Source organism: Cryptomeria japonica, chromosome 4 (genome assembly GCF_030272615.1).
Source record: "Cryptomeria japonica chromosome 4, Sugi_1.0, whole genome shotgun sequence".
NCBI classification, from domain to species: Eukaryota; Viridiplantae; Streptophyta; class Pinopsida; order Cupressales; family Cupressaceae; genus Cryptomeria; species Cryptomeria japonica.
In genome coordinates, this window is record NC_081408.1 from 60,757,212 (window position 1) to 60,784,169 (window position 26,958).

At 36.7% G+C, this 26,958-nt stretch overlaps 1 protein-coding gene across 2 annotated transcripts in view; it reads left to right on the top strand.

The window, feature by feature from the left end:
* The first annotated feature begins 9,973 nt into the window (after positions 1-9,973).
* Positions 9,974-26,958, top strand: part of LOC131040565 (pheophytinase, chloroplastic) — a 102,606-nt gene continuing 85,621 nt past the window's right edge. Inside the window, exons 1-2 of one of the 2 annotated variants that reach the window (XM_057973509.2) lie at positions 9,974-10,126; positions 10,614-10,724. Coding sequence is in view for 1 of the 2 variants with exons in the window: in XM_057973508.2 (XP_057829491.2) it covers positions 10,154-10,304; positions 10,614-10,724 (262 nt within the window). In the remaining variant the exon portion in view is untranslated. Of the gene's footprint in view, positions 10,305-10,613; positions 10,725-26,958 lie in introns of both variants that reach the window. The other variant, XM_057973508.2, reaches the window with a different exon arrangement.

Consider the following 26,958-nt stretch of genomic DNA (forward strand, 5'->3'; position numbering starts at 1 on the left):
AGGTTCTTCATGCTTTAGTGATATTCTTTTTCATCTCTTTTTGGAGTAGAGTTTTGTTCCCATGTGGTTTTCTCTATTTTTCCAGTTCATAGAGATTTCATTGTATTTGGGTACCTGATCAGGCCTTGTTGCCGGGACCCATCTTTATTGCTTTCATTAGCAGTTCTAGGTTTTAGCTTCTCCCTAAGTCTAGCTTAAGGGGGGGTGTTAGAGTATTCAGGTATTTACTTGATTAATTAAACATTATTTGTTTAATTATTTAAGTTCCCTTTATCTCTTTTACACTTAAGCTAACTTTAGGTGCATATAATTAATTATTTTAATTAATTATTATGTGCAAACCTAGGTTTTCCCTTTTAGGGTTTCTTGACCTATTAAAGGTTGAGTTCTTTCTTTTTCATTGTATAAAGAAGAATCACATTACATATTTTTGTGAATATTAAGCTATCTCTTTTTGAGCATATTCTTTGTGTATTTTTTTTTGTATTTACTTCCTTGCTTCTCCTTGTAACAGGTTTTTCAACTTGCAGATAATATTTGGGCTCCTGTGGTGTTGTATTTTCTCAACTCCTTTAGAAAGAGTTTGATGAAATACACACTTCTCCAAGTATTAGTGTTTGAGCACATAGCATGTAGTAGGCTAGTGGATTTCTTGTTAATATCACACCTTACGAACTATGAGTGCATGCATACCGATGTTGGAGACCATGGCAAAGAGGTGACTTGTTGCATTGGAGAGTTATTTTTGACCATCTTGAGTCTACAAACAACACACAAAAACCCTATACAACTATGATGCAATGGCCAAGCGAAACTAGATAGTTAGTGAGGATGCAATGGGACAAACTTGATCATCTCTAGGGTGATGAGATGTATGAATGGACACCGCATTTTTCTTTAGTAGTGATTACACACACACACATATATATACACACACATATATACATACACATATATATGTGTATATACATATATATACACATATGTATATATGTGTATATACATATATACACACACATATATATATGTGTATATACATATATGTATATGTGTATATATCTACACATATATACATATATATGTATGTATAGATATATATGTATATGTATATTTATGTATATATATGTATATACATACATATATACATATACATACACATATACATATATATATATATATGTATATATGTATATATATGTATATATGTATTATATATATGTATATATGTTGGCAGTATGGAAGGATTGATTATGTGTTGCATTGATGTTTTGTCATTGATGTCAACACTAGCTGTTATGGTTGGTTACCGATAGAAGATTTAGTGTTATCGGTAGAAGAGACTATTTGTTGGACACTTCCGACATGTTTGGGTCAATGGAATATGTTTAGTTCTATGTGTTACATGCTTCTGGAGCATGTCTTAGTCAGTTGGTATTGGCTTGGTGATTGAGTGTTATCATACACTCTAGTAAACCCTTACCGACATAGGTTTAAGGTTTTACCAATAGAGCTTTTATTGAGAATCTTTGGCATGATGCATAAGTAGTGTTGGTGTGGTTTCTAGGATGTTGAAGATGATTCTCGATCGTGCTTCAATCAGTTGGAAGAAATCGCTTTGGCGTGGTGGATCCAGAATAGGTCTGGTGCCTATCTAGGTTATGGACCGGTATCATGTTAACGTATTCTCTACACATTACCAAGATAATTTATGGATTGGTTAATATTGTTTTGGTCTAAAGCCGACATGACATATCATTGTAATATGGATATTTATAATGATCTTATTGTAATATATTTTAGGTGGCTGACCTAATTGGTTTAGGCCTTAGGGTTTGTATAAATTGATGTAAGATCTCATTGCAGATCGTGGTAGTGGTGTGGACAAGAAAATGAATGTAATGTGCGAATATTGTAATATCATTCGGGAAGAGGATTTGGTTGACCATTGAAGAACGAATTGGGTTTATGTAAGAGGTCAAAGGCCTCTGGTATTGAGCTTAACCGGGATTGTGATTAGGTATGGTAGATGCTATCTTTGGCAGTTCATTCTACTAGATTGTTGTTAAATTATCTTGAGGTGGTTTTAACCTCTTTGTAGTCAATGAGACTCTTTTGTAATGAGGAGTGCACTCTAGGCATTGTGCCTTCCTGCATGTGCAGGCCTCTCATTGTATCACATACTTTCTGCAGAAGTATCGTTTGACTGTGGGTAGGCTTTCTACCGTGGTTTTTCCCTTTACTGATTTTTCCACATACAAATCATGGTGTTATGTGGTATGGTTGCATTGTGTTTATTATCTATTTCATTGTTGAGTTGTATTGTTTACCGGTGTATGTTTCTATTGTTTTGTTATTTAATGTTTACGTGCTCTAGATTAAGGTAGTAAAGTTGATTAATTGATATAATCTGTTAACAATTGATTCACCCCACCCCCCCTCTCAGTTGTTCACAGGTTATCCTAACAATTGGTATCAGAGCCTTGGTCTTCTTTGTAGAAACTTAACTGCTTGAGGTAGATCCTATGGCAACTAATCCACTGGCAACTATTTTCAGAAGAGAAATCCCTAAGCTTGATGGAACAAATTATGAGATGTGGAAAATCCAAATGGAGACTCATCTTAGATGTCTTGGCAAGGATATTTGGGAGATCACTAAGAAAGGATACACACCTTATGATCTGGCATCTGACAATCGTACTCCTGCAGACTTGGATAAAAATATTGAGAATGATTGCAAAGCTAGAAAAGCCCTCCTATGTGCACTTACTGATCAATAGATTATGGGATTGACTGATAAATCATCTGCAAAGGTTATGCAGGATAAATTGCAAACTCTAAATGAAGGTGACCCTACTATCAAAATTGCTAAACTTGATGGTTACCGGGTGAGATATGAGAACCTGAAGATGGATGACAATGAAAGAATTGCTACATTTATGGAAAGAGTAAATGAGATTGTCATGGGAATTCAATGTTGTGGAGGATCTGTGAGTGAAGATGAAATAGTTTCCAAAGTCTTGAGAGCCCTTCCACCGACTTACAAGATGAAGGCAACTGCAATTAATGAATTGATAACAATGGCAAACACCATAGCTAAAAGAGACATTCTGATTGGGAAGTTATCTGCTTTTGAGCTTGAAGAATTTGGACCTTCTGGAGTTGCAAAATCTGAACCTTCTTTTCATGCATCATCATCATCCACCGGCAAGAATGATTGGAAAGACCTATATGCAAAAGAACTGGAAGATATGAGGAAAGAGGATGAAGAATTTGAGCAACTTGAAGCCTTATTTGCTAGAAGAGTACCTAAAGGACTGACAGGAAGTAAGTATGAAGGAAAAACACCTTTTAAATGTTTTGCATGTAATAAGATTGGTCATTTTGCATCTAGATGTCCTGAAAGGAATGCAAGAATTGAAGAAAGAGTTAAGAAATCATTCAAGCCTAATCAAAATAGATATAGATTCAAGAGAAACAAAAAATGCTACATATCGAATGAGGAAGGAGTAATTGATGACTCTAAGGATGAACCGACATAAGACTTTGCTAGTGGATCCGGAAATGGAAAGGAATGGGTGTTATATGCCTTAAAGAAAGATGAACCAGAACCGGCTATCAAGAATGAAGAAAAGGCCCTGGTAGCAAAAGTTGAAGACAAGGATGAATGCGTAATTTTTAGTGGATGGTCACATCATATGATTGGAGATAAAAGAAAATTTTTGTCCCTGCATGAATACAATGGCAGTCAAGTAAAGTTTGGAGATGACAAAGCATGCGTGATCAAAGGTAGAGATACTATTTCTCTGGAGGGTAAGCATAATACTGACAATGTCTATTATGTAGAAGGTTTAAAGCATAATCCATTGAGTGTTGGTCAATTGGTGGACAAGGGATTCCAACTTCAATTCAAGGATAGAAAATGCAAAATCATTAACAAGATTGGTTTGGAGATTGCTACCGGTACTCAGACTGGAGGTAATATCTTTCACCTGAACACTAGTAATAAGACATGTTTGATTGCTCATATTGATGAGAGTTGGTTATGGCACAAGAGGTTGTGCCATGTTAATTTTGATTGCATTGTCAAGATCAGTTCAACAAAGGCAGTTAGAGATATACCTAAGATTATGAAGCCTCATAATCCGGTATGTAAGGAATGTCAATTGGGAAAGCAAGTTAGAACTACTTTTAAAAGCATACAAGATAAATCTAATGAAGTTCTTGATTTGATTCATACTGACTTATGTGGTCCAGCAAGGACTAGAAGCTTTCAAGGTGATAGGTACTTCGTGCTAATAATTGATGATTATTCTAGAATGACGTGGGTGATTTTTCTTAGGGAGAAGTCTGGAGCTTTTGAGAAATTCAAGATCTTTAAAGAAAAAGTAGGAATTGAAACTGGACTGAAAATCAAATGTCTAAGATCAGATCAAGGCGGTGAGTTCACTTCTCATGAATTTAACAGTTACTATGAGACAAATAGAATTAGGAGAGTTATCTGCACCTAGGACTACTTAGCAGAATGGAGTAGTGGAAAGGAAGAACAACACAATTTTGGATGTAGTAAGAACCATGATGATGGAAGCAAAATTTCCTCACATCTACTGGAAAGAAGCAGTGAGTACAATAGCCTACACATTCAACAGAGTTCATATCAAAGGTGAAACTGGTAAGACTCCTTATGAATTATGGTTTGGACATACACCTATTGTTAAATATTTCAAAATTTTTGGAAGTAAATGTTATATCAAAAGGGATGATTCAATTGGGAAGTTTGATCTTAGAAGTGATGAAGGAATATTTCTTGGATATTCTAATCAAAGCAAAGCATATAGATGTTATAACAAAATATTGCAGAAAATTATGGAGAGCGCAAATGTAAAAGTGGATGAGAACTACAGAAATCAATCTATATCAAATGATAGGGAACCGGCAGTAGAAATGATCATAACTGAACTAGCAATACCTTAATCGGTACAGGAAACTGAGACAGTCACATTGGCACAGTCAGGAAATTCAACTGTGACTGATGATCATATTAGTGAACCTGAATTTCAGAAGACTGCAAGGTATGTAAGATTAAATCAGTCTAAAGATCAAATCATTGGAGATAGGAACAAGGGAGTTATGACAAGAAGAAGACTGACAAATGAAGAGGTATGTCTTATTTCTCAAGTTGAACCAGCATCTATTATTGAAGCTTGTAAAGATAAACATTGGCTAGAGGCTATGGAAGATGAATTAGATCAGATAGAGAAGAATGAGACTTGGACTTTAGTTCCCTAGCCTAAAAATAAGAATGTTATTGAAACTAAATGGGTTTTTAGAAATAAACTGAATGATGATGGTCAAGTTATAAGAAACAAGGCTAGACTGATTTGTAAAGGATATTCTCAAAAGGAAGGAATTGATTATGGTGAGACATTTACACCTATAGCTAGAATTGAAGCTGTTAGACTATTTCTTGCCTATGCAGCATATAAGAACTACAAGGTCTATCAAATGGATGTTAAATATGCATTTTTGAATGGTGAACTTGAAGAAGAGGTATATATTGAGTAGCCTGATGGTTTTTCACTGACAGATGATAAGGATATGGTTTGTAGGTTAAGGAAAACATTATATGGATTAAAACAAGCTCCTAGAGCTTGGTATGCAAGGTTGGATAAATATCTTTTAAAGCTTGGTTTTACTAAAGACAATGTTGACAGTAATTTATATTATAAGATCACTAATGATGATATTCTGATTATTGAAGTATTTGTTGATGATATCATTTTTGGAGGAGAAGATAAATTATGCATGGAATTTGCTAACAATATGAAGAATGAATTTGAAATGTCCATGATTGGTGAAATGATTTTTTTTTAGGTTTGCAGATTACTCAAACTGACAAAGGCATCTTTATCTATCAAACAAAGTATCTAAGGGAATTGTTGAAGAAGTTTGGTATGGATAATTCCAAACCGGTAAGTACTCCTATGGTGACAAATGAGAAATTATCTATCAAAGACACATCTGCATCGCTAAATTCAACAAGGTATAGGTCTATGATTGGTGGCTTGTTATATCAACTCAGACTAGACCACATTATGAATGCAATGAGTATTGCTTCAAGATATCAAAGTAATCCTAAAGAAAATCATGAATGTGCAGTAAAGAGGATATTTCAGTATTTGCAAGGCACAACTGAATATGGCTTATGGTATTCTAGAGATGATAACTTCACTTTATGTGCATATACAGATTCAGATTGGGCAGGAGATATTGATGACATGAATAACACTTCTGGTGGAGGTTTATTTCTTGGAAAGAAACAGGTTTCATGGATGAGCAAAAAACAGTCATGCATTTCTTTATCTACTGCAGAAGCTGAATATGTTGCAACAACAACTAATTGTACACAAGTCCTGTGGATGAAGCAAATGTTGAAGGATATCAAGGTAAATTATAGTGAACCGGTAGTTATCTACTATGATAACTCTACAACTATTTGCATGTCTAAGAATCTGATATTTCACTCTAAGACTAAACACATATCAATAAAGTATAACTTTCTGAAGGACAAGGTAGAAGAAAAGGAAGTCAAATTGGTTTATGTGAACACTAAAGAACAAATTGCAAATATATTCACTAAACCGTTGTCTAAAGAATCATTTGATTATTTGAGAGATGGGTTAGGGGTATCTACCCCTCCAACAAAAACTTAGCTCATTGTGCAATGCATCATTCGAGTATGAATCAACAGCTCTATCTTTTGCTCCAGATTGATGTAGTGGTGCTACTACTCAGGGGGAGTAGTCAGCTTTGAGATTCACATAATTTTGATATCTATGCCATATCTTTAACATTGATGTCAAAGGGGGAGAGATATTGATGTGAAAAAGAAAACTTAAGGAGTTGTTTTTCAGAGATACAAAGATATTAATCAAAGGGGGAGTTTGTTGATTGTCTTCCATTGGGAAGAATTGTTTGACATCTCTTGGTACTTAGATGTTTTTCACATCTAGTGTTGACATCAATGCCAAAGGGGGATATTGTTGGCAATATGGAAGGATTGATTATGTGTTGCATTGATGTTTTGTCATTGATGTCAACACTAGATGTTATGGTTGGTTACTAGTAGACATGTTTTGGTTACCAATAGAAGATCTAGTGTTACTGGCAAAAGAGACTATCTGTTGGACCCTTCCGACATGTTTGGGTCAATGGAATATGTTTGGTTCTATGTGATACATGCTTATGGAGCATGCCTTAGTCAGTTGGTATTGACTTGGTGATTGGATGCTATCAACACTCCAGTAAACCCTTATCGGCATAGGTTTAAGGTTTTACCAATAGAGCTTTTATTGAGAATCTTTGGCAGGATGCATAAGTAGTGTTAGTGTGGTTTCTAGGATGCAGAAGATGATTCCTGATCATGCTTCAATCAGTTGGAAGACATTACTTTGGCGTGGTGGATCCAGAATAGGTCTGGTGCCTATCTAGGTTATGGACTGGTATCATGTTAACGTGTTCTCTACACATTACCCGGATGATTTATGGATTGGTAAATATTGTTTTGGTCTAAAGCTGACATGGCATATCATTGTAATATGGATATATATAATGATCTTATTGTAATATCTTTTAGGTGGTCGACCTGATTGGTTTAGACCTTAGGGTTTGTATAAATTGATGTAAGATCTCATTGCAGATCATGGTAGTGGTGTGGACAAGAAAAAGAATGTAATGTGCGAATATTGTAATATCATTCAGGCAAAAGATTTGGTTGATCATTGAAGATCGAATTGGGTTTATGTAAGAGGTCAAAGGCCTCCGGTATTGAGTTGAACCAGGACTATGATCAAGCATGGTAGATGCTATCTTTGGTAGTTCATTCTATTGAATTGTTATCCAATTATCTTGAGGTGGTTTTAACCTCTCTATAGTCAGTGAGACTCTTTTATAATGAGCCGTGCACTCTAGGTAGTGTGCCTTCCTGCATATGTAGGCCCCTCATTGTATCACATACTTTCTGCAGAAGTATCATCTGACTATGGGTAGGCTTCCCACCGTGGGTTTTCCCTTTACCGGGTTTTCCACGTACAAATCATGGTGTTATGATGTTGTATGGTTGCATTGTGTTGATTATTTGTTTCATTGTTGAGTTGCATTATTTACCGGTATCTGTTTCTGCTATGCCGGTATTTAATGTTTATGTGCTCCGGTTTAAGGTGGTAAAGTGGATTAATTGATATATTTTATTAACAACTGATTCACCCCCTCGTCTCAGTTGTTCACCGGTTATCCTAACAATATATATATATATATGTACATATATGTACACACACACACACACACACACACACATATATACACACACACACACATATATATATGTACATATATATATGTATATATATATATGTGTGTGTGTGTATATATATATACATATATATACACACACACACACACACATATATATATATATATACATACATATATGTATATATATGTACATACATATACATATATACATATATGTATGTATACACACACACATGTATATGTATATGTATGTATGTATATATGTATGTATGTATATATGTATATATATATGTATATATGTATACATACATACATACATAATATGTATATGTATGTATATGTATGTATGTATGTATGTATATACATATATATATACATATGCACATATATATATACATATATATATATATATACATATATATATATATATACATATATATATATATACATATGCACATATATATATATACATATACATATACATATATATATATACACACACACACACACATATATATATATATATGTATATGTATATGTATGTCACACACACACATATGTATGTATGTATCTATATATGTATGTATGTATGTACATACATGCATACATACATACATACATATATATATATACCACTAATAAACGATCCTCTATATTCACAGTTATCAATGGTATAGAAATCGGTATTTGTGAACACATTAATTGTAAAATTGGGGAGAGGAAATATATTGTGTACTCAAGCTGGGACAGAATGATCTGTAGATTGTGGCCCCATCTTATTCCTCCAAAGGAATTGGCCTCCAATCATCAAGTCAGAGAGGAAGCACAATGGGTCCTCCCACCTAGAGGGCAACTGAAGCTCAACTTCAATGGCGCCTCTAGAGGCAACCCGGGTCCATTTGGAGTAGGATTTATCCTTCGAAATTATGGAGGAGAATTTGTATGGGGGGGATCAAACAAACTTCAAGATGGAACTAACAACGATGCCAAGTATGTAGCTTTACTTGAAGGCATCAGACTTTGCAAAGAGAAAAAAATGTGTATGATTGATATCGAGGGAGACTCAACATTGTTAGATCTATTGCCTCGGGATCGGCTCCAAGCTGGAAATCACAAGTGTGGGTCAAAGGTATTTTAGAAATCTTGGATGGGATGGACTTCTCTATCAAGCATGTTTTTAGGGAAATTAACAAGGAAGTAGACTTCCTTTTGAGCCATGCCATTAACCAGCGTGACCAAGCCATCATATAGGAGTGCATAGATAATTGGGCAGGCCTTGCTGATATCGTTGCTAATAGCAGGTGATGAGACAAGACGGTAAGGGGTGGCCTGTTCTCGTTGGTAGAGCACATGAGGTCACTAAGGCCATCAGGATCCTGCCGCACTCTCTTTGTAAATGATATGTTCCTTTCTCATATGAATAAAATGATAGCTACCCCTAAATAGCAGTTCGCCTAAAGGAACAAAATCTATTTTACAATTAAAGATGTATAAATATATATATATATATATCTTTAATTGTAAAATAGATTTTGTTCCTTTAGTCCTTAATTTTTAGTCATTTGCCCCATGTAAGTTGGACCATTGAAATTTGAAAGACAGCAAAATTGCCTTTTTATGGTGTCTTTATGATTATTATCTTGCCTTTTGTAATAGATCCATAAATCATTATTTTATCTTCCATTGGTGTCGATGCTTGCTACGTAGCACCATTCCAAATGGGTAAGACCACCCAAACATCTGGACCGGATGCAAGCACACCTGGTCAAGCATGATATGAACTATAATTCAAAACAGCTCCAGTCGAATTGTTGAGGTGGGTTTAACAGCTATCAAGCTGATAATGGAACATGCCTGTACCCTTCCATTAACCTCTTCCTCATCCTCCTTCCATTATTTTTCACCCAGAAAGTGCCTGGTTCCTCACTTTAATTTATGTTCTACAGTAGGCAGGCCATCAAAGGACAAATTAGCTAAAAGGCCTTTAGTTTCTGGTAATATCAAAATAAGTTTTTGGGTCTATCAATAGCAATTCTCTTTATTTACTCCCTTGAAAGCCTCTAGTATTTGACAATACCAACATAAGTTTATAGGTCTGTAAATATTAAATAACAATTGTCTTTCTGTAATTTCTTAAAAGCCCTTTAGGTTCTGGTAATACAAATATAAGTGTCTGGGTCTTGTCAATAACGATTATCTTTTTGTAATCCTAGAAGAGCCCTTTAGTTTCTGGTTATACGAATACCAATTCTCTTTCTTTTTAATCCCTCTTTTTAAAAAAACGTTCAATTTGAAATATGTAGGCTGTTCTCATGGGGATGATTTGAAGTTGTTGAGAAGAGGCTTGCTGAAGAGAGTTGGAGCAATTGGTATTGTATTGTGTGCTTCTGTGCTGACTGAAGAACCGGTGAAAGGTTGGTTCCACTTTCTTTCAGAAAATTAAAAAATGCCAGCTTATGTTTTGCATGCTTGCAGGGAATATGTTTTAAACTTTACTATGAGTTTTGGCATTAGCAGTGGATGGAGTGTTTGAAGTTAACTCATAACTCACGATGGATATTAGTCATCAAGTATTGAATAGGTGTCAATAAAGGCTTGTGAACGTGTCTGTCAATCTACCAGTTAGCCGTCTCAGCTACAGTTAGTTGTCAAACTTGTAGCAGTTTAATAGGGAGTTTGTTGAGCTATCTTGCAAATATAAAATACAACCTGGTGGTGAATAAGTCGAGCAAGTTTTTCTGCACTTACTTTTTATGTGTTTTCTTATTTTGCTGTCATATTTCTATTTTGGTATCACAGCCGTCCTATCCTTCCCTGTTAAAGCCGTAGGCTTCTTCTGTGAAGTTCTAGTATTTCTTTGTAAAGCATATGAAGATCAGTATGCCATAAGCCTGAGAAGATATATATATATATATATATATATATATATATATATATATATATATATATATATATATATATATATATATATATATGAGGAAATACTGTGCAGCATCATGAGTTTGAGCCCCGTAGGTGACCAGCCTTGGCACAGTGAAAGAAACCGAATCCATATTAATATGTGTGTAGTCTACATATAAGCGGCTGCAGCTAGCAGCATAGGTGATTGAAGTCTAGGCAGATTAGGAGTTCGAGTCCATTGCATTTTCTTTTGTTTGAACAGTTGTGTTTTTGTGTCTCTGTTTCTATGTTTAAATAGTGTGAGATAAAGCCATTCAGTAGTTTCAAAATTCCGAGTAAATGGAGTTGTTGCAATTAATATTTGTTGGTTTGCTGCAGTTATTTCTCATTAACTGCTGTTGCTATGGTGAGTTGTGGTGTGGTGAGAGTGCACTTTGTTGGAAGCCACCATCAAAGGGGGGAATCAAGGGAATCTGAGAAGCAGCACTGCATCTTCTTAGTTGAAGAACAGCTGAAACTACACGCTGATGTTAGCAAAGAGAATTACTAGAAGACTCCTACCAAGTCAAATCTTGTTGGCATGGCTATAGTTGTTGTTGAAGAACCACCGGGTATAGATAGTGATGATGATTTCATTTAAGATGAAACACTTGTCCTATTTTGAAGAGGCCAACATTTGAAAGACAAAAAGGGATGTAGTAGAGAATGGTTAGATGTTCAGTAGTCTGAGTTGCTTGTGGGGATATTGGTGTCCAATAGTTCAAATCCAAAATCTAGAAGTTCAACATTATACCTCTTCGAGGGTGATGAGACACTTTATGTGCAAATGGTGTCCAATGATGTTGGGACCTTAGACGATAGCTAGGTAACTATCTGTAAATGGGGGCAGTTTGAAGAAGTCTTATTGGACCAAGAACTGTTTTCAAAGGATAGCTTCTACATAATGTATTGTTTTGTTTTATGTTATTAATTAGTTTGTACTATGTAGAGATATGTTACCAGTCCATAAAAAATTAGTTGTCAAACTCTTAGCACTTTAATAGGAAGTTTGTTGAGTTACCCTGCGCACATAAATATGTAACTTGGTGGTGAATAAATCGAACAAGTTTTTCTGCACCTTCCATTTTCTCTGTTTTCATAGTTTGTTGTCATATTTCTATTTTGATATCCTAGCTGCCCTATCCTTTCCTATAAAGATAATACTTCTTCATAAAGCATATGAAGACCAGTATGTCATGAGCTTGAGTTGATAAATCTATCTATATATATAATTCTATATATATATATAAATATATAGTTTAGAGGAAATAGTGTGCAACATCATGAGTTTGAGCCACGCAGGCAACCAGCCTTGGCACAATGAAAGAAACCAAATTCATATTCATGTGTGTAGGCTACATGTAAGCGACTTTGGCTAGCAGCATATGTGATTATAGTTAAGGCATATTAGGAGTTTGAGTCCATTGCATTTTTTTATTGAACAATTGTGTTTTTGAACCTCTGTTTCTATGTTTCAACAGTGTGAGATAAAGCCATTCAGTAGTTTCAAACTCTGATTAAATTGAGTTGTTGCGATTAATATTTGTTGGTTTGCTGAGTATTGCTTGTTAACTGTTGGTGTTTTGGTGGGTTGTGGTGTGGTGAGAGTGCACTTTGTTGGAAGCCACCACCAAAGTGGGGAGTCAAGGGAATTCGAGAAGATGCCTTGTGTGTTCTTAGTTGAAGAGAAACTCAAACTACATGCTAATGTTAGCAAAAAGATTTTCTGTGGTGAAGCTAGTAAAGGTGAAGAAGTCCCAATCTACTAAGTTTGAGAAGAAGACTCCTACCAAGTCAAATCTTTTTGGCATGGCTATAATTGTTGTTGAAGAAGCACGGGATTTAGATAGTGAAGGTGATTTCATTGAAGATGAAGCACTTTTCCTATTTTCAAGAGGCGGACACTTTGAAGATAGAGATGGATGTGGTAGAGAATAGTTAGATGTTCAATAGTTCAAGTTTCTTGTGGATCAAAGACACTATCTCATTGGGGTCATGAGACATACATGTGAAGATTGGTGTCCAATAGTTTAGACGAGGATCCGAAATTTGGAAGTTCAACATTATACCATTATGAGGATGATGAGACACTTCATCTGCAAAAGGTGTCCAATGATGTTGGGATTTTGGATGATAGCTATGTGACTATACCTGCAATTGGGGAGCAACTTGAAGATGTCTTACTAAAATTTGTCATAAAGAAACCAAGATTGATTTTAGGGCTTATTTGTATCTATTGATTGATCAATTGATCAAGCTTAGGACACCTTTCTTCTGATAGGAAGATGCTTTCCTTACTCAACATGGAGGAATTCACCATGAAGCTTAGAACACTTTACCCTTGGAAATCTGATTTATCTTTTGTTAGAACTTGTTGTCTTTTTACTACAAAGGAGCATGCCTGGTAGGGTTTGAAGTTATTGCAATGCCTTGATGCTAGACAATAGTAGCTGGTTCCAATACTTAGCTGCAAGTTATACTATAAAGTAATTTAATAATAATCTCTATCAAATAGTACCTAGAACTTTAGTTGATCAATGGGCATCAAACAATTTAAGTTTTGAACGGATTGCCATAGTGCAAAACAAATATTTGAATACCAAGTATTTTGGGTGTTAGATAACTCATTCTAACATTCCAATGAAGTTTGATGCCCATAATCAATTAGTTGGCTTGATTTTCATAAAATTGAACCGCTTCTTGATACATTTGTGCTTGTTCTTTGGTAATACTTTTATTATTAGGTCGTCTCATCTTTTTTGTAGAGAATTCTACTTGTGCTTTGTTCAATAAGATACCAAATTCTTACACACAATATGGGTATGGCTTCCTTTGCAATAAAATGTTAATTTAGAGATTATAAGATATATACTTCCACAATATGCTAGATCTATAGAATTCAATAATTTCTCTAAATACCAAATGCCAAAATATATGTTGAAATCCAAATAAATCTTTGAAGTACAAATACAACCTTAGTGATATTGTCCTTAAGAAATCAAATAGTTTTCGTCTTCTAGTCTTTAGGAAACCAAAAGATATTCATCCTCTAATCTTCAGAATTTTAGAGCTTTCATCCTCAAATCCTATGGCTGAACACAAAGTTCAATCTGTGACAAAATAGAATAAATCAATTGGTAAATGTCTCAAAGGCAACACTAGTTGAGCACAAATTTTTAACACCTCACTTTCTTTTCCAAATATAGAAAACTAAATAAAAAGGGTATTGTTGATGTGTTTTTCATGCACTATACAACACAGAATAAAAACCTAAGTATTCTATCCTCTCTTGAACAAAATCCTCCCAAATGCTAAACTATGTGATCAAATAGGATGACTTCAAGGTTCCGAATGTCTGGGCTTGACGTGCTTTGGATAGACTTAGTCTTATGATGTGATATTGTTGGAATTACAAGGGGACTTACATTGAATATTGAACGCTTGAATGCTGTTGGAATGTGAGATTTTACTTAATTGAGAAAAAGAAAAAAAGGATAGGGTTTAGGAAGCTAATCTAATCCTAGGAATGTAAGAGTGATGGGCAATTTTTGATAAAACTCAACTAGACTTTGCTTTGCCATGCAAAGGAACAACTTCACAAAGTTTAGTGCAATCTCCTAAGGTAAGCATATGATGTTCAAATCACCTACCACGGACATAGACACCATCAAGATGATGCATATCAATGAAGAAGTAGCATTGAAGTTAAGCTTGGCTAAGATGGATCTAGTTGACTACGCAAGACACTTTACAATCAACAAGGTGTTAGTAGTATGGATGTACAAATTTCACCATTAATCATGCACAAAGTTCTTCCATTGATCTAAACAACATGAAAATTAAATGAGAAGTGAAGACCATGCAAATTGTTGAATCAACACATAAAGTTCACCATATCTTCAATGAAATTAGTATGTTGTTTACAACAAAGTTTTGGCAACAATCTTTGCCTTCTCCTCCTACTCTACTCTAGCTATCTAATTATTGTTTACTACTGAACTATTCACTATTGCTGAACTATTAACCTTTACAAATGAAGAAGTAGAGTCTTATATAGTGTTCTCATTACAATGAATGGCTCAGATTGATTCACAATCAATGGCCAAGATCGAAAGATGAAAATCCTAATTAGGATTTGTTACACCCATTACAAAGCATTTAATGTTTGATCAATGACAAAATTACATTTTATAGGACACATGTCCTCCTTTGAATTTTCGACCAATGAATGATGAGGGAGGTGCATTGGACTTTGTGCCCACACATGTGGTAGTTATCTGCCTCACTGGATGAGTCAGGTGCATTGAACTTGGATGCCTCAACTTAGAATGATCCGATTGGATAAGTGATGACTGGGGTGCCACCTCAACTAGCTGCTTCTTGTAACTCATCACAAATTGGAGGTGATGGAGGCATATCTCTTGATACTCAACATTTCCAAGCTCAATCATGATTGAGACGAAGGTAGGAGATATTCTCAAATTGCATCATCTTCTAACTTTGATTAACTCTTCTGAAACTATCTCCTGTCTTGATCACCTTCACCTTGGAGCTTTCATCTTGCTATACTAGCAATGAATCTTGGATTTCCGGAGGAAATTCAAGATTGTACAAAATTTCTTCTTGAGTGCTTGATCTTCATTTATAATATTATCCTCTTCGTGCGGTGGAAATCCTTCATATGAAGCTTGGAGTTTTCTTGTGCTCTTCTTGATCTCTTCTCCTTGCAGTGCAGTGCTTTGTGTTTGATGACCCTATCCTTGTGTTGCCCTTGCTACTTGCTTGTCATATATGCCTTGATTCGCCCTCTTGCATGTGAGTGTGATCCTCTTTCCACGCCTTGAAGTCTTGACCTTCTTTGCATTCCTTTGCATGTTCATCCCCTTGCTTCAAACCTAGAAACAAACATAATTTAAATCAAAACATCGTAGAAAATACTAAATCAAGCTTCCCACTATCCTTCCTAAATCTGGAAATGAATTTTCAGATCATGGAAATATCTTATTTTAAGTCTGATTTCCCTTCTTTTGACTTAATTCTCATCAATTTGAGTCTGATTGGATAGGTTTCAGGTCCGAGACATACCTTATCTGCATTGGTTTTAGGTGGCAAAGGAAGTTCATGGATCTCATAGGGCAAAGGAAATGATGTCAATGCCTTGGTTGGGCAAAGGAAGTGATGTCAATGCCTTGGTTGTGCAAAGGAAGTGATGGGTTGCGACAATGCTAGGTGGAAGGTCGTGGTTTTGGGAGGGCAAAGGAAATACTTCAAAGGAAGGTCACAGTTTTGGAAGGGAAAAGGAAATGCCTCAAAGGAAGGTCGCGTTTTTGACACCCCAAAGGAAATGCCATCATGCTGATCAGAGATTTTGGGGGTCGAAGGCAGTGCCATCAAATGTGTCAATCTTGTTCACTCAAGTTCAATATCTTCCAAATCGATGCAAAAGCATCAAGCAATCATCCTTAATCAAAATTTCGAAGGTCCCTTACCTTGATTGGGTTTCTAGGAGGTCAAAGCAAATGCATCATAGGCTGATTGGACTTTTGAGGGGGCAAAGGAAGTGCTCCCATAAGCTGATTGGGATTTCAAGGGGGCAAAGGAAATGACCTTAAATGTCCAATTTTGCTCACTTACTCACCTTACCCTATGCTGCTTCATGATTGTTCAGACCTTAGCCTATCCTCATTCCAAGCATTCGCTTTCTATTGACAATTCACCTTGATCAAACTCAACACTTCATCTCTGATTTTGCAAGCCAATGATGATGATCAAATGGAATGATCATCATGAATCGTTCATTTCCAAAGCGATGAAAAGCCATACTTGTTGACGTGTTTTTTAGGACAGCGTCTCACACAGAATAAAGTTGCCTAATGGTCACTTCACTCTCTCTTGATCAAAGTGCGATTGTATGCTAAGATTGCAAGAAGTTCAAACAGTCGACTCCAAGGTTCCTTCAATGTGTGGACGTGACTCAGTTGGCTGATGTGATTGCTGGTAATCCAAGGCGCCTTACGTTTGCATCGTTCTTTCACCTCTTTGCTGTGGCTGGAACTCCATCATCGGATATGGCAATTTTGCGATGCTGCTGCTTCGAACGGACTAAAATGAACTAAAAGTAAAAGGGAAAGGGTTCAGAAGGATCTAAATCTACTCCTAAGAGCAGTGATAACAATGAATAGTGCTTTGGTGGACAAATTCCAAATAAACCAAGCTCTGCTTCGCCAAGATCAACTACAACTCCGCAAGAACCGGTGCAATCTTCTGGGGATGCTAGAGGATTTTCAAATCGAGAAAGTACATTTGAATACCCAAAAACGGCGCAATCCAAACGACTATCCACAATTGAACTCAGCACAAATTTAGGGGGCTTAGACTAACTTTACACTGCAACTTACAATCAGCAAGATGCAAAAAGCATGAACCATGGAAATTCATCAGACACCATTACATTCTCCATTGAAATCAAAGCACTTTACTATTTCTAATCTAAGTGAGGAAGGTGAAACCATGCAAGTTTTGAAAAAATAATTTAAGTGGACACCATCAGAGAACAATGTTTCACTATTATTTTCTCAAAAACTTATCGCAACAATTTCATACAAAGCTCCCCCCTTTTACAAATGAGGGGGTCACCCCTTTATATAGGCCTCAGGCCATGATTACATGCAAACCCTAATTAGGGTTTCCCTAAAAGATTCTCCACTCAAGATGCAACAAGGTGGGAATCTCCAATTAATAACCCATCATGCCCATATACAATTAATTCAAAAGTACCCAAAATAGCATCCATTGCGCATTAAATGCACACCTCCTTCAAATTCGCCCAACATGCGTTGAATATTCATCCATGCAAAAATCACCCCATTATGTCATAAATGATCCATCATTTCCACATGCGGCGACTGCATGCAAAAGGCATCTGCCATAAATTCAACATGCAATGACTAGGTTGCCATTTGGTCAAATATTCTGGTAATGAATGTGCCACTCCACTGCCACGTGTTCAATAGATCCTCGCCATGCAAGTGGACCCCGCTGTCGTATATCGGCTCCTGCACATCTGGAATTGTTGGAGAGGGAAAATTCGATTCAGGAAGAATTTTCTTGAAGTCTCTTCAACCTTCCTTGCTCAGAGAAGGTTTTTTATCAATTCTGCACATTTCCTATTTTTTAGGAAAATTTCCAAATTAGGGTCATGGTCCAGGAGAGAGAAAATTCTTCTACGAATCCAAATCTGTAGAAATTTTGAAATTTGGATGTGATTTGATGCCCGAGAATGGATTTTTCAATTTTTTTCCTGGGGGGAAATTTCTTGTTCAGTTCATCCTTGGGTGTATTTCTTCCTTGCTTGGAATTTTGTCCCGAAGGAAGGAATTTCCAATACTTAGCCAAATTTTCATCTTTCCTGGAATTCTATCCTGAAGGAAGGAATTTCCAACACTTAGCCAAATTTTCACATTTCCAAGAATTCCGTCGTGAAGGAAGGAATTTCCAACACTTAGCCAAATTTTCACGTTTTTCAGGAACTCTGTCATGAAGGAAGGAATTTCCAACACTTAGTCAATTTTTCACCTTTCCTGGAATTATGCCCTGAAGGAAGGAATTTCCATTACTTTGTGAATTGTCCATGTCTCTTTTTCAAAATCCCTATTTTTTAGGGATCCTCCTAAAATTTAGGAGCCAAGTTCATTGGATGAAGAATTTAACCCCGATTCTGAATCTATAAAATTTTCCACATTTGGTCGGGATTTGGTGTCTAAAAATAGGATAATCGAAAATTCGCCCGAGGGGAATTCTGCTTTTTATTCCTCCTTGACTCCTTGGATTCCGTGCCATAGGCAAAATTTCAATTTTTAGCTTGGGTGAAATTTTCACCATGCCAAGGATTCATGGATTTCCCTCCTGTGAATGCCTTCTTGAATTCAGCGCCCCAGCCCAGTCTTGGGTGCATTTTAGCCCTGTCCATGGATACATGGAATTTTCCTCCTGTGAATGCATTCTTGGTTTCAGCGCCCCAGCCTAGTCTTGGGTGCATTTTGGCCTTGTCTATGGACTAGTGGATTTTTCCACTTGTGAATGCATTTTTTAAATTAGCGCCCTAGCCCAGTCTTGGGCGCATTTTGGCCCTGTCCATGGACTAGTGGATTTTTCCACTTGTGAATGGCATCTTCAATTCAGCGCCCCAGCCTAGACCTGGGCGCATTTTGGCTCTGTCCATGGAGAGGTGGATTATTGCACTTGTGAATGGCATCTTCAATTCAGCGCCCCAGCCCAGTCTTGGGCGCATTTTCACCACGTTCATGGATTCATGGATTTTTCTATCATTTCAAGCTCTTCGTCAGGATATAGATATGAGATATAACATTAAAGTATAAGTGGCATCTTCAATATGTCTTTTTCCTTTCTTATACTTTAAGTTATATTTCATATATATTGTCAGGATGTTTGAGAGTGGTTTCAGGTCCATAGGAATCATAATGCAAATTCTGGATTTTGGAAGATCTTCCAAATTTCCAGACTTAGTCAAATTTCAGGCCATTTTCGGATTAGGATGACATTGGTGGATTGATGTGAATTTCTGGACTTGGATGATTTTGCATGCTTTCCCCTTCTGGAATAGGAGTTCCAAACTTAACCATTTTTGATCCAACTTGTCTACCTTCTGGCTTTTTCGGATTTAGAAATGGTCTTCAAGAACGTTTAGTCTTCAGCGTCTTCGGAGATATTCAGCTTTTAGTGTTTTCCTGTGAAGAACCTGCCAAAAATTGATTTTTTCCAAATAGTAAGTGTTTCAAAATGTCAAGGTTTGGGCAAAATAGGTCAGAAAAGCACTTACTAAAAATAGAAACTTACTAAAAATAGAACTTACTAAAAATAGTAAGTTTAATTTTTGGCAAAATTAGACCAATTCGGGACTCTGTAAAATCCCTAAAAATAGGAACTTTCTAAAAATAGAAAGTTGCTGTGTTTTGGCTCAAATTTTACTGGGAGGTTCCTTGAAGGGTCCTAATTCCATTTGTATGTTCAGTTTTTCCAAAACCCGAACAGAAACCCCCAAAATCTAGGACAGAAGGCAAAAACCCTAAAATTCACAAAATGAGCCCTAGACTTAGCCGAATTCGCTCAAACAAAAAGCAGATTTAATCAATATGACCCCCAAACACTTGCAAAGCAAAGAGATTGACAAGACTGCTGTGAAAAGATCCCAAAAACGCAAGCCAAAAGACCGGGAGGACCCAAAAAGAAGGGGGTCCCCATTTGCAATGGGGCGATGTGTGAAAACGTCACAACAATACTGACTCAATCCAACTCAAAGAGAGAGACTTGACATGATTACCTCTTGGCCACCTAAGATACTACACTTTCTCAAGCACAAGGTTAATAGCTAAAGACACAACAACTAACCTAGAAAGCAAAAAAAAGTGCGGGGTCCCCATTTGCAATGGGGCGATGTGTGAAGTGGTCACTACAGGTATTACAAGTCCACTCTCCTCATAATTTCTTGCTTACCAGCACTATAGAGTTGGGTGCTCAAGAATACTTGGTCCCTCTCATGTAGCATTTGCTATAGATAGGTTCTTCCTACAAACCAAGTATTTGTGACTGTTATGTTTCTCAACTTCTCCCATGTATCAATGATAGCTCTTGGCACCAAAAGGAGCTTCCCTTCATCATCCAATGGCGGCAAATCTAATGGTGTAATATATTGTTCAAATGTCCTTTTGAGGCAGGACATATGGAAAACATTGTGAATCAAATTGTCTTTTGACAATTTCAACTTATAAGGATGTTCATCAACCTTTATAACAACTCTATAAGGTCCATACAAGTGAGGTTTGAAATTTTCAGCCCCATGTCAACCCTTATAACAACTTTGTAAGGTCCATAGAACAAAATCTTTGTAATCCCAAGTTCAACTCTGTGAGGTTTGGACACCTTGAGCACTAATAGCATGGCCCAAGAACAAAATCTTTGTAATCCCAAGTTCACACTTGGATTCCTTTGCAAAGAGAGCCTATTGATTTAATACTCTAAGGATTGTATTTAAATGCTTCAAATGCTCTTCCCAAGCTTTGTTGTAAATTAATGTCATCAAAGAAAACCAAAACAAATGTTCTTCCCAAATTTCCCTGTAAATTAATATGGCATCAAAGAAGTAATTTTTTTCCCTTAATTTTTATTCAATATTTGATTTATATATGACTAGAAAGATGCTAGAGCATTGGTCAAGCCAAAAGGCATGTCCAAGAATCCCAAATACCTAAAATGAGATCTAAAAGTTGTCTTGTACAAGTTCTCATCTTGCACGCATATCTAGTGGTATCTCAATCTGATATGAATTTTTGAAAAGTAAACCATTCACTATAGATGATTCAAAGGGCTAGAACTAGGCTTGAGTGATTGTTGATGTGTTTTTTATGCACATGCGAACACAGAATAAAATACCTAAAGGTACCTTATCCTCTCTTGAATAAAGCTCCCGAATGCTGAAGATATTGCAGAAGGATCAATTGGAGAAGCTTCAAGGTTCCTGTTATGTAGGATCTCTACTCGTAGATAAGCTCTTTGTGGTATGATGTGATTTTGCTGGAATCACAAGGGGACTTACACTCGATGACCTGAACGCCTGATTTGCTGGAATCACAAGATTTCACTGGCCTAGATTTTGAAAAAAAAGGAAAAAGGATGAGGGCGAGGGAAGGATCTAATTCTGATACTAAGAATGTAGGAGCAATGAATGACCTTTGATGAAATTCTAACTAAGTCTTGTCTTGACATCCCAGGACCATCTCCACAAGGATAGTGCGATCTTCAAAGGAAAGCTTTATGATGTTCAGATCATCGCTACAGGCATAGACACCATCAGGCTGATGCATATCATTGAAGAAGCGACAATTGAAGTTAAGCTTAAGCTAAATGATTCCAGTTGACTACACAAGGCAAGTCTGCAATCAACAAACTGCTAGTAGTATGGATATACAAATTTCACCATCAATCAAACACATTTCTTCCACTCATCTAATAATAGGAAATCAAATCTGAGAAGTATAAAGACCATGCAAATTGTTGAATCGACTCATAGATTTCACCATTTCTTCAATGAAGTTTTACAAATCTTTTACAACATCTTGGCAACAATCTTTGCCTTCTCTTGCTATTCTACTCTAATTGCTATACTATTAACTGACTTATTCACTATTTCTAACTATTCACCTTCTAACTTCTGACTAACTATTAGCCTTTACAAATGAGGAGCCAGGGCTTATATAGTGCCCTCAATACAATTCAATGACTCAGATCAACTTAAGATCAATGGTCGAGATTTTACAATGAAAACCCTAATTAGGGTTTGTTACAACAACTCAATTCTGGCCAATGAAATAATTGCATTATTTGGACACATGTCTTCTCTGGAATATTCGACCAATGGATAACTGGGGTAGGTACATTGAAGTTTTTTTCCATCTTTGATGAGTCAGGTACATTGAATCTGGACACACTGAGGTGGACCAATCCGACTGGAGGAGTGATGACTGGGATGCCACCTTGTTTGACACTTGCAACTTGGTAGATATTCAATTTGATGATGCTGAGAAGCTAACTTTAATTAACTCTTCTGAAACTGTCTGCCTCTTCAACGAACCCTTGCTTTAACCTCCTTTGTCTTCAATGTGCAGGATGGATGGTGTACCTTTCCTTGGAACGCTGGACTGAAAGATGTCATCCTTGATGATGCTAGTCTAGAGAAGGTCCTCCCTGATGATGTTGGACTGGAGAAGGCCGTCCTTGTTGATGTTGGATTGGAGAAGGCCGTCCTTGTCTTGGCTTGATCTTCTTTCATCTGCAAAAACAAATCAAAAGATGATTAAGGACATAATAAATTCATTTCAACATAGTATTTTACACCTTAAGTCATCAACAAAAGATATTAAATGGAGCTTGCTCAAGATTTTCCAGGGACAGGCCCTATAAGAATTTCGCCCTGGACCCTCTGGAAGGGTCAGGAGCAAAATTTGCATTCTTGGCCAATTTAGACCTTTTTTCAACATTACCTCACAACCAACACTTTGCCTGGCCCAAACAAGGTGAAGAACAGGCCTCCCTAAGGATTTCGCCCTGGACCCTTTGGAAGGGTCAGGAGCGATTTTCTTGATTAGGCCTCAATTACCCCATTTTTTCACTCCAAAATCCTCTGGAAGGTGAGCATATGCTTGTTTTAGTTCAACAAAGTCTAGGGATCCATCCTTTTAGCTTCTCACATGTGCAAATTAGGTGATAATGAGAATTTCGCTCTGGACCCTTTGGAAGGGTCAGAAGCGAAATTCCTTCTTTAGGCTTTATTTTACACTTGCTTTACTTCGATTCACCCTACAAGGCAAGAATATCTCACTCCAGCCTCAACCATGCCATAGGTATCAACATTTTAGCTTCACTCAAGAGAAAAATGGTTGATTTGGAGAATTTCGCCCTAGACCCTTTGGAAGGGTCAGGAGCGAATTTCTCACTTTGCTTGTTTTCCTTCACTTCGACTCATCTTGCAAGGCTTAAACAACCTCTCTCCAGTCTTTTCATGCCTTAGGAATCAAAATCTTGTCTTGACACAAAGAGGAAATAGTGACTTTGATGAATTTCACTCTGGACCCTTTGGAAGGGTCAGGAGCGAAATTCACTTTTTGCTTGCCTATTCACACTAAATTTCACTTTCTTTACTTCACTTCATCTGGAATCCCCCATATTGAACCCACTTCTCAACTTGGCAACATTGGTTCGATCTTCACAAGGCCCAAAAAGGAGAATTCGCTCAAAAAACTAGCCAAGGACAGGACCTATCCAGAATTTCGCTATGGACCCTTTGGAAAGGTCAGGAGCAAAATTCCAATTTTAGCTCAAAATTTGCATCTTTGGTGGATAAACATCTTTTCAAGGCATTCCAAATAGCTTCTCTCATCCTAGTCTAGGCCTGACTTAGCACAAAATTTGGAGAAAAGGATGGTTTTAGTGTTTTTCGCTCTGGACCCTTTGGAAGGGTCAGGAGCGAATTTCTTGTTTATAGCTCATTCCTCCATCATTTCAACTTGAACTCACCTCCAAGACTAAGGACACATTGCCTCACTCCTATCTAGGCCATAAAAATCAAAATGTTAACTTGTCTTGCAAAGAAAGTAGGTGATCCTAGGATTTTCGCTCTTGACCCTTTGGAAGGGTCAGGAGCGAAATCCTTGGATTGGGCCAATTTCCATCATTTTTTTAAAACCAACTAACTTCAAAAGGCAAGAACATGTCTCCTCGCACCCATCCAAGCCATGAAAACCTAACGTTTGACTAGACTTGCAAGGAAAATAAGTGGTTTTAAGATTTTCGCTCTGGACCCTTTGGAAGGGTTAGGAGCGAAATTCTCATTTTGGCTCAATTCCTTCAAACTTGATAATTATTGACCATTCAAGGACATGCCTAAGGACTTCTTTAATCATGATCCACACTAGATTTGGCATGAAACTAAGGGAAAAGATAGGTTTTACACAATTTCACCCTGGACCCTTTGGAAGGGTCAGGAGCGATTTTCCTTTTCTAGCCCAAAATCATCATTTTTTCAATCCCAATCTTCTTTGCAAGGTGAAATTTCATCTCTTTTCACCTTAGGAACAAAGTTTTAGGCTCAAGCAAGGTTAAAATATATGCTTGTAAGGAATTTCGCTCTGGACCCTTTGGAAAGGTCAGGAGTGAAATTTCCTTCCTTGGCCAAAACACTCATTCCTTAACTCCTTCAAACGTCCTTAAGGGTTTCAATATGCCCATTCTCTCTTTCAACATGCCTTGGACATCAAAACTTGGCCAAATAAGGAAAGAAATGAGGTCTAGGAGGATTTTCGCTCTGGACCCTTTGGAAGGGTCAGGAGCGAAAATCTCATTCTTGACTTGATCCTTCATCTTTTCAACTCCAATCTTCTCTAGAAGGTAACAAAACATCATTTGTCACCCAGGAGACAAGGTTTGTGGTCTAAGAAAGGTCAAAAAAAAAAGGCTTGCAAGGAATTTCGCTCTGGACCCTTTGGAAGCGTCAGGAGAAAAATTCACCTTCTTGGCTAGAATCCTTCATTTTTTCAAAGCTTTCAAACATTTCCAATGTCCAAACATGTCTACTCTTCCCTTCAAAATGCCTTGCAAATCAAAATTTGGTCAAATAAGGCAAGAAATGAGTTTTAGGTTGATTTTTGCTCTGGACCCTTTGGAAGGGTCAGGAGTGAAAATCTTGATTTAGGCTTTAATTGCTCATTTTTCAAACTTCAATCTTCTCCTAGAGGCAAATATAGATTGTTTTCCACTTGAGGAACCAGGTTTTAAGCCCATTCAAGGTAGCAAATTAGGATTATAGTGAATTTCGCTCTGGACCCTTTGGAAGGGTTAGGAGCGAAATTCCTATTCTTTGCTAAAATCTTCATCTCATCCACTTTTACTCACCTCCTAAGGTCAGAACATGTCAAAAATCCCCCAACCATGCCTAAGGAACTATGAAATTGGTCTTGACAAGTGATAAATTGAGGTGCATAAGGATTTTCGCTCTGGACCCTTTGGAAGGGTCAGGAGCGTGATGTGGAGCAACATGAAAAACCCTTCAAGAACCCCAAATCAACATGGAGTTTCAATCTCAACACAACATCTTCACTTGTATTAGAGGCATAATCTGATCATAATCATTATTCTACAGTCCAAAACAATATTAATATCAACCAACCAATACAATATCAAATCCATCATATCATTTTACAACCCTTTGAACATTAATCAAGACCAAAACAATGCATTATGCTGTCCCGGTTAATGACAGTTTGATATACCCGTACTTAGTTACCAATAACTTTAAAACCTGAGCATATTTAGAAGATCGCTTCGGTGAGCCTGTAGAAAACTAGGCTTCTAAAACCATATCCAAAAGTGAGAACGATCCAACGGTGCAATAAAAAGTTATCATCTCTGCACCGAGACCAATTTTGACTGTCATAAATCTGGAAAATGTATGCTTGCTGCCTGCTAGGGCATCATATTTCACAACAAATACTTAACCAAACTAAAACAATACCATACTCAAATGAAAGCTCTCTGAGTCTACTTTCATAATATTCAAGTCATTAATTTTTCCAATGGTGAAATCACAAGATAAGTACAAACCCTTTCCAGCAACTCCATTTAAGACAGTTTAAAACCAGTTTTCACCAAAATCTTCATAACTTCCACAAATATAAACAAAAATGCCTCAAACCAAAGGGAAAAGAAAGATGATTCACATATCTTTCCAATAAGTCTATTTAGAGGTCTTAATAATATCATATGAGTTCATACCATACGTTGCAATGTGACTGTTATCAGGAAGTATCAAATCTGCAATTAACAACTTTCACCAAAACTTCCATATCTTCTTCATTTCTAAACATAATAACTCCAAACAAAAAGGAAAAGAAAGGTAATTGACATATCTAACTATACATTATACATATACAAAGGTTTCCAGGCCATACATGGTCGTACAAGGCCTGGAACCAACACAAAAACTGGAAAGCCAACCAAAATAACAATAGTAGAATGCACCAAAATGTATTCAAAATGTTCTCCTTTCTTCTCTATTCTTCCAATAATGATTTGGTTCGACCAATACAACATATTTATAGACTCTTTGGTAGTTATAAACCATCCAACTACCTTTATGAC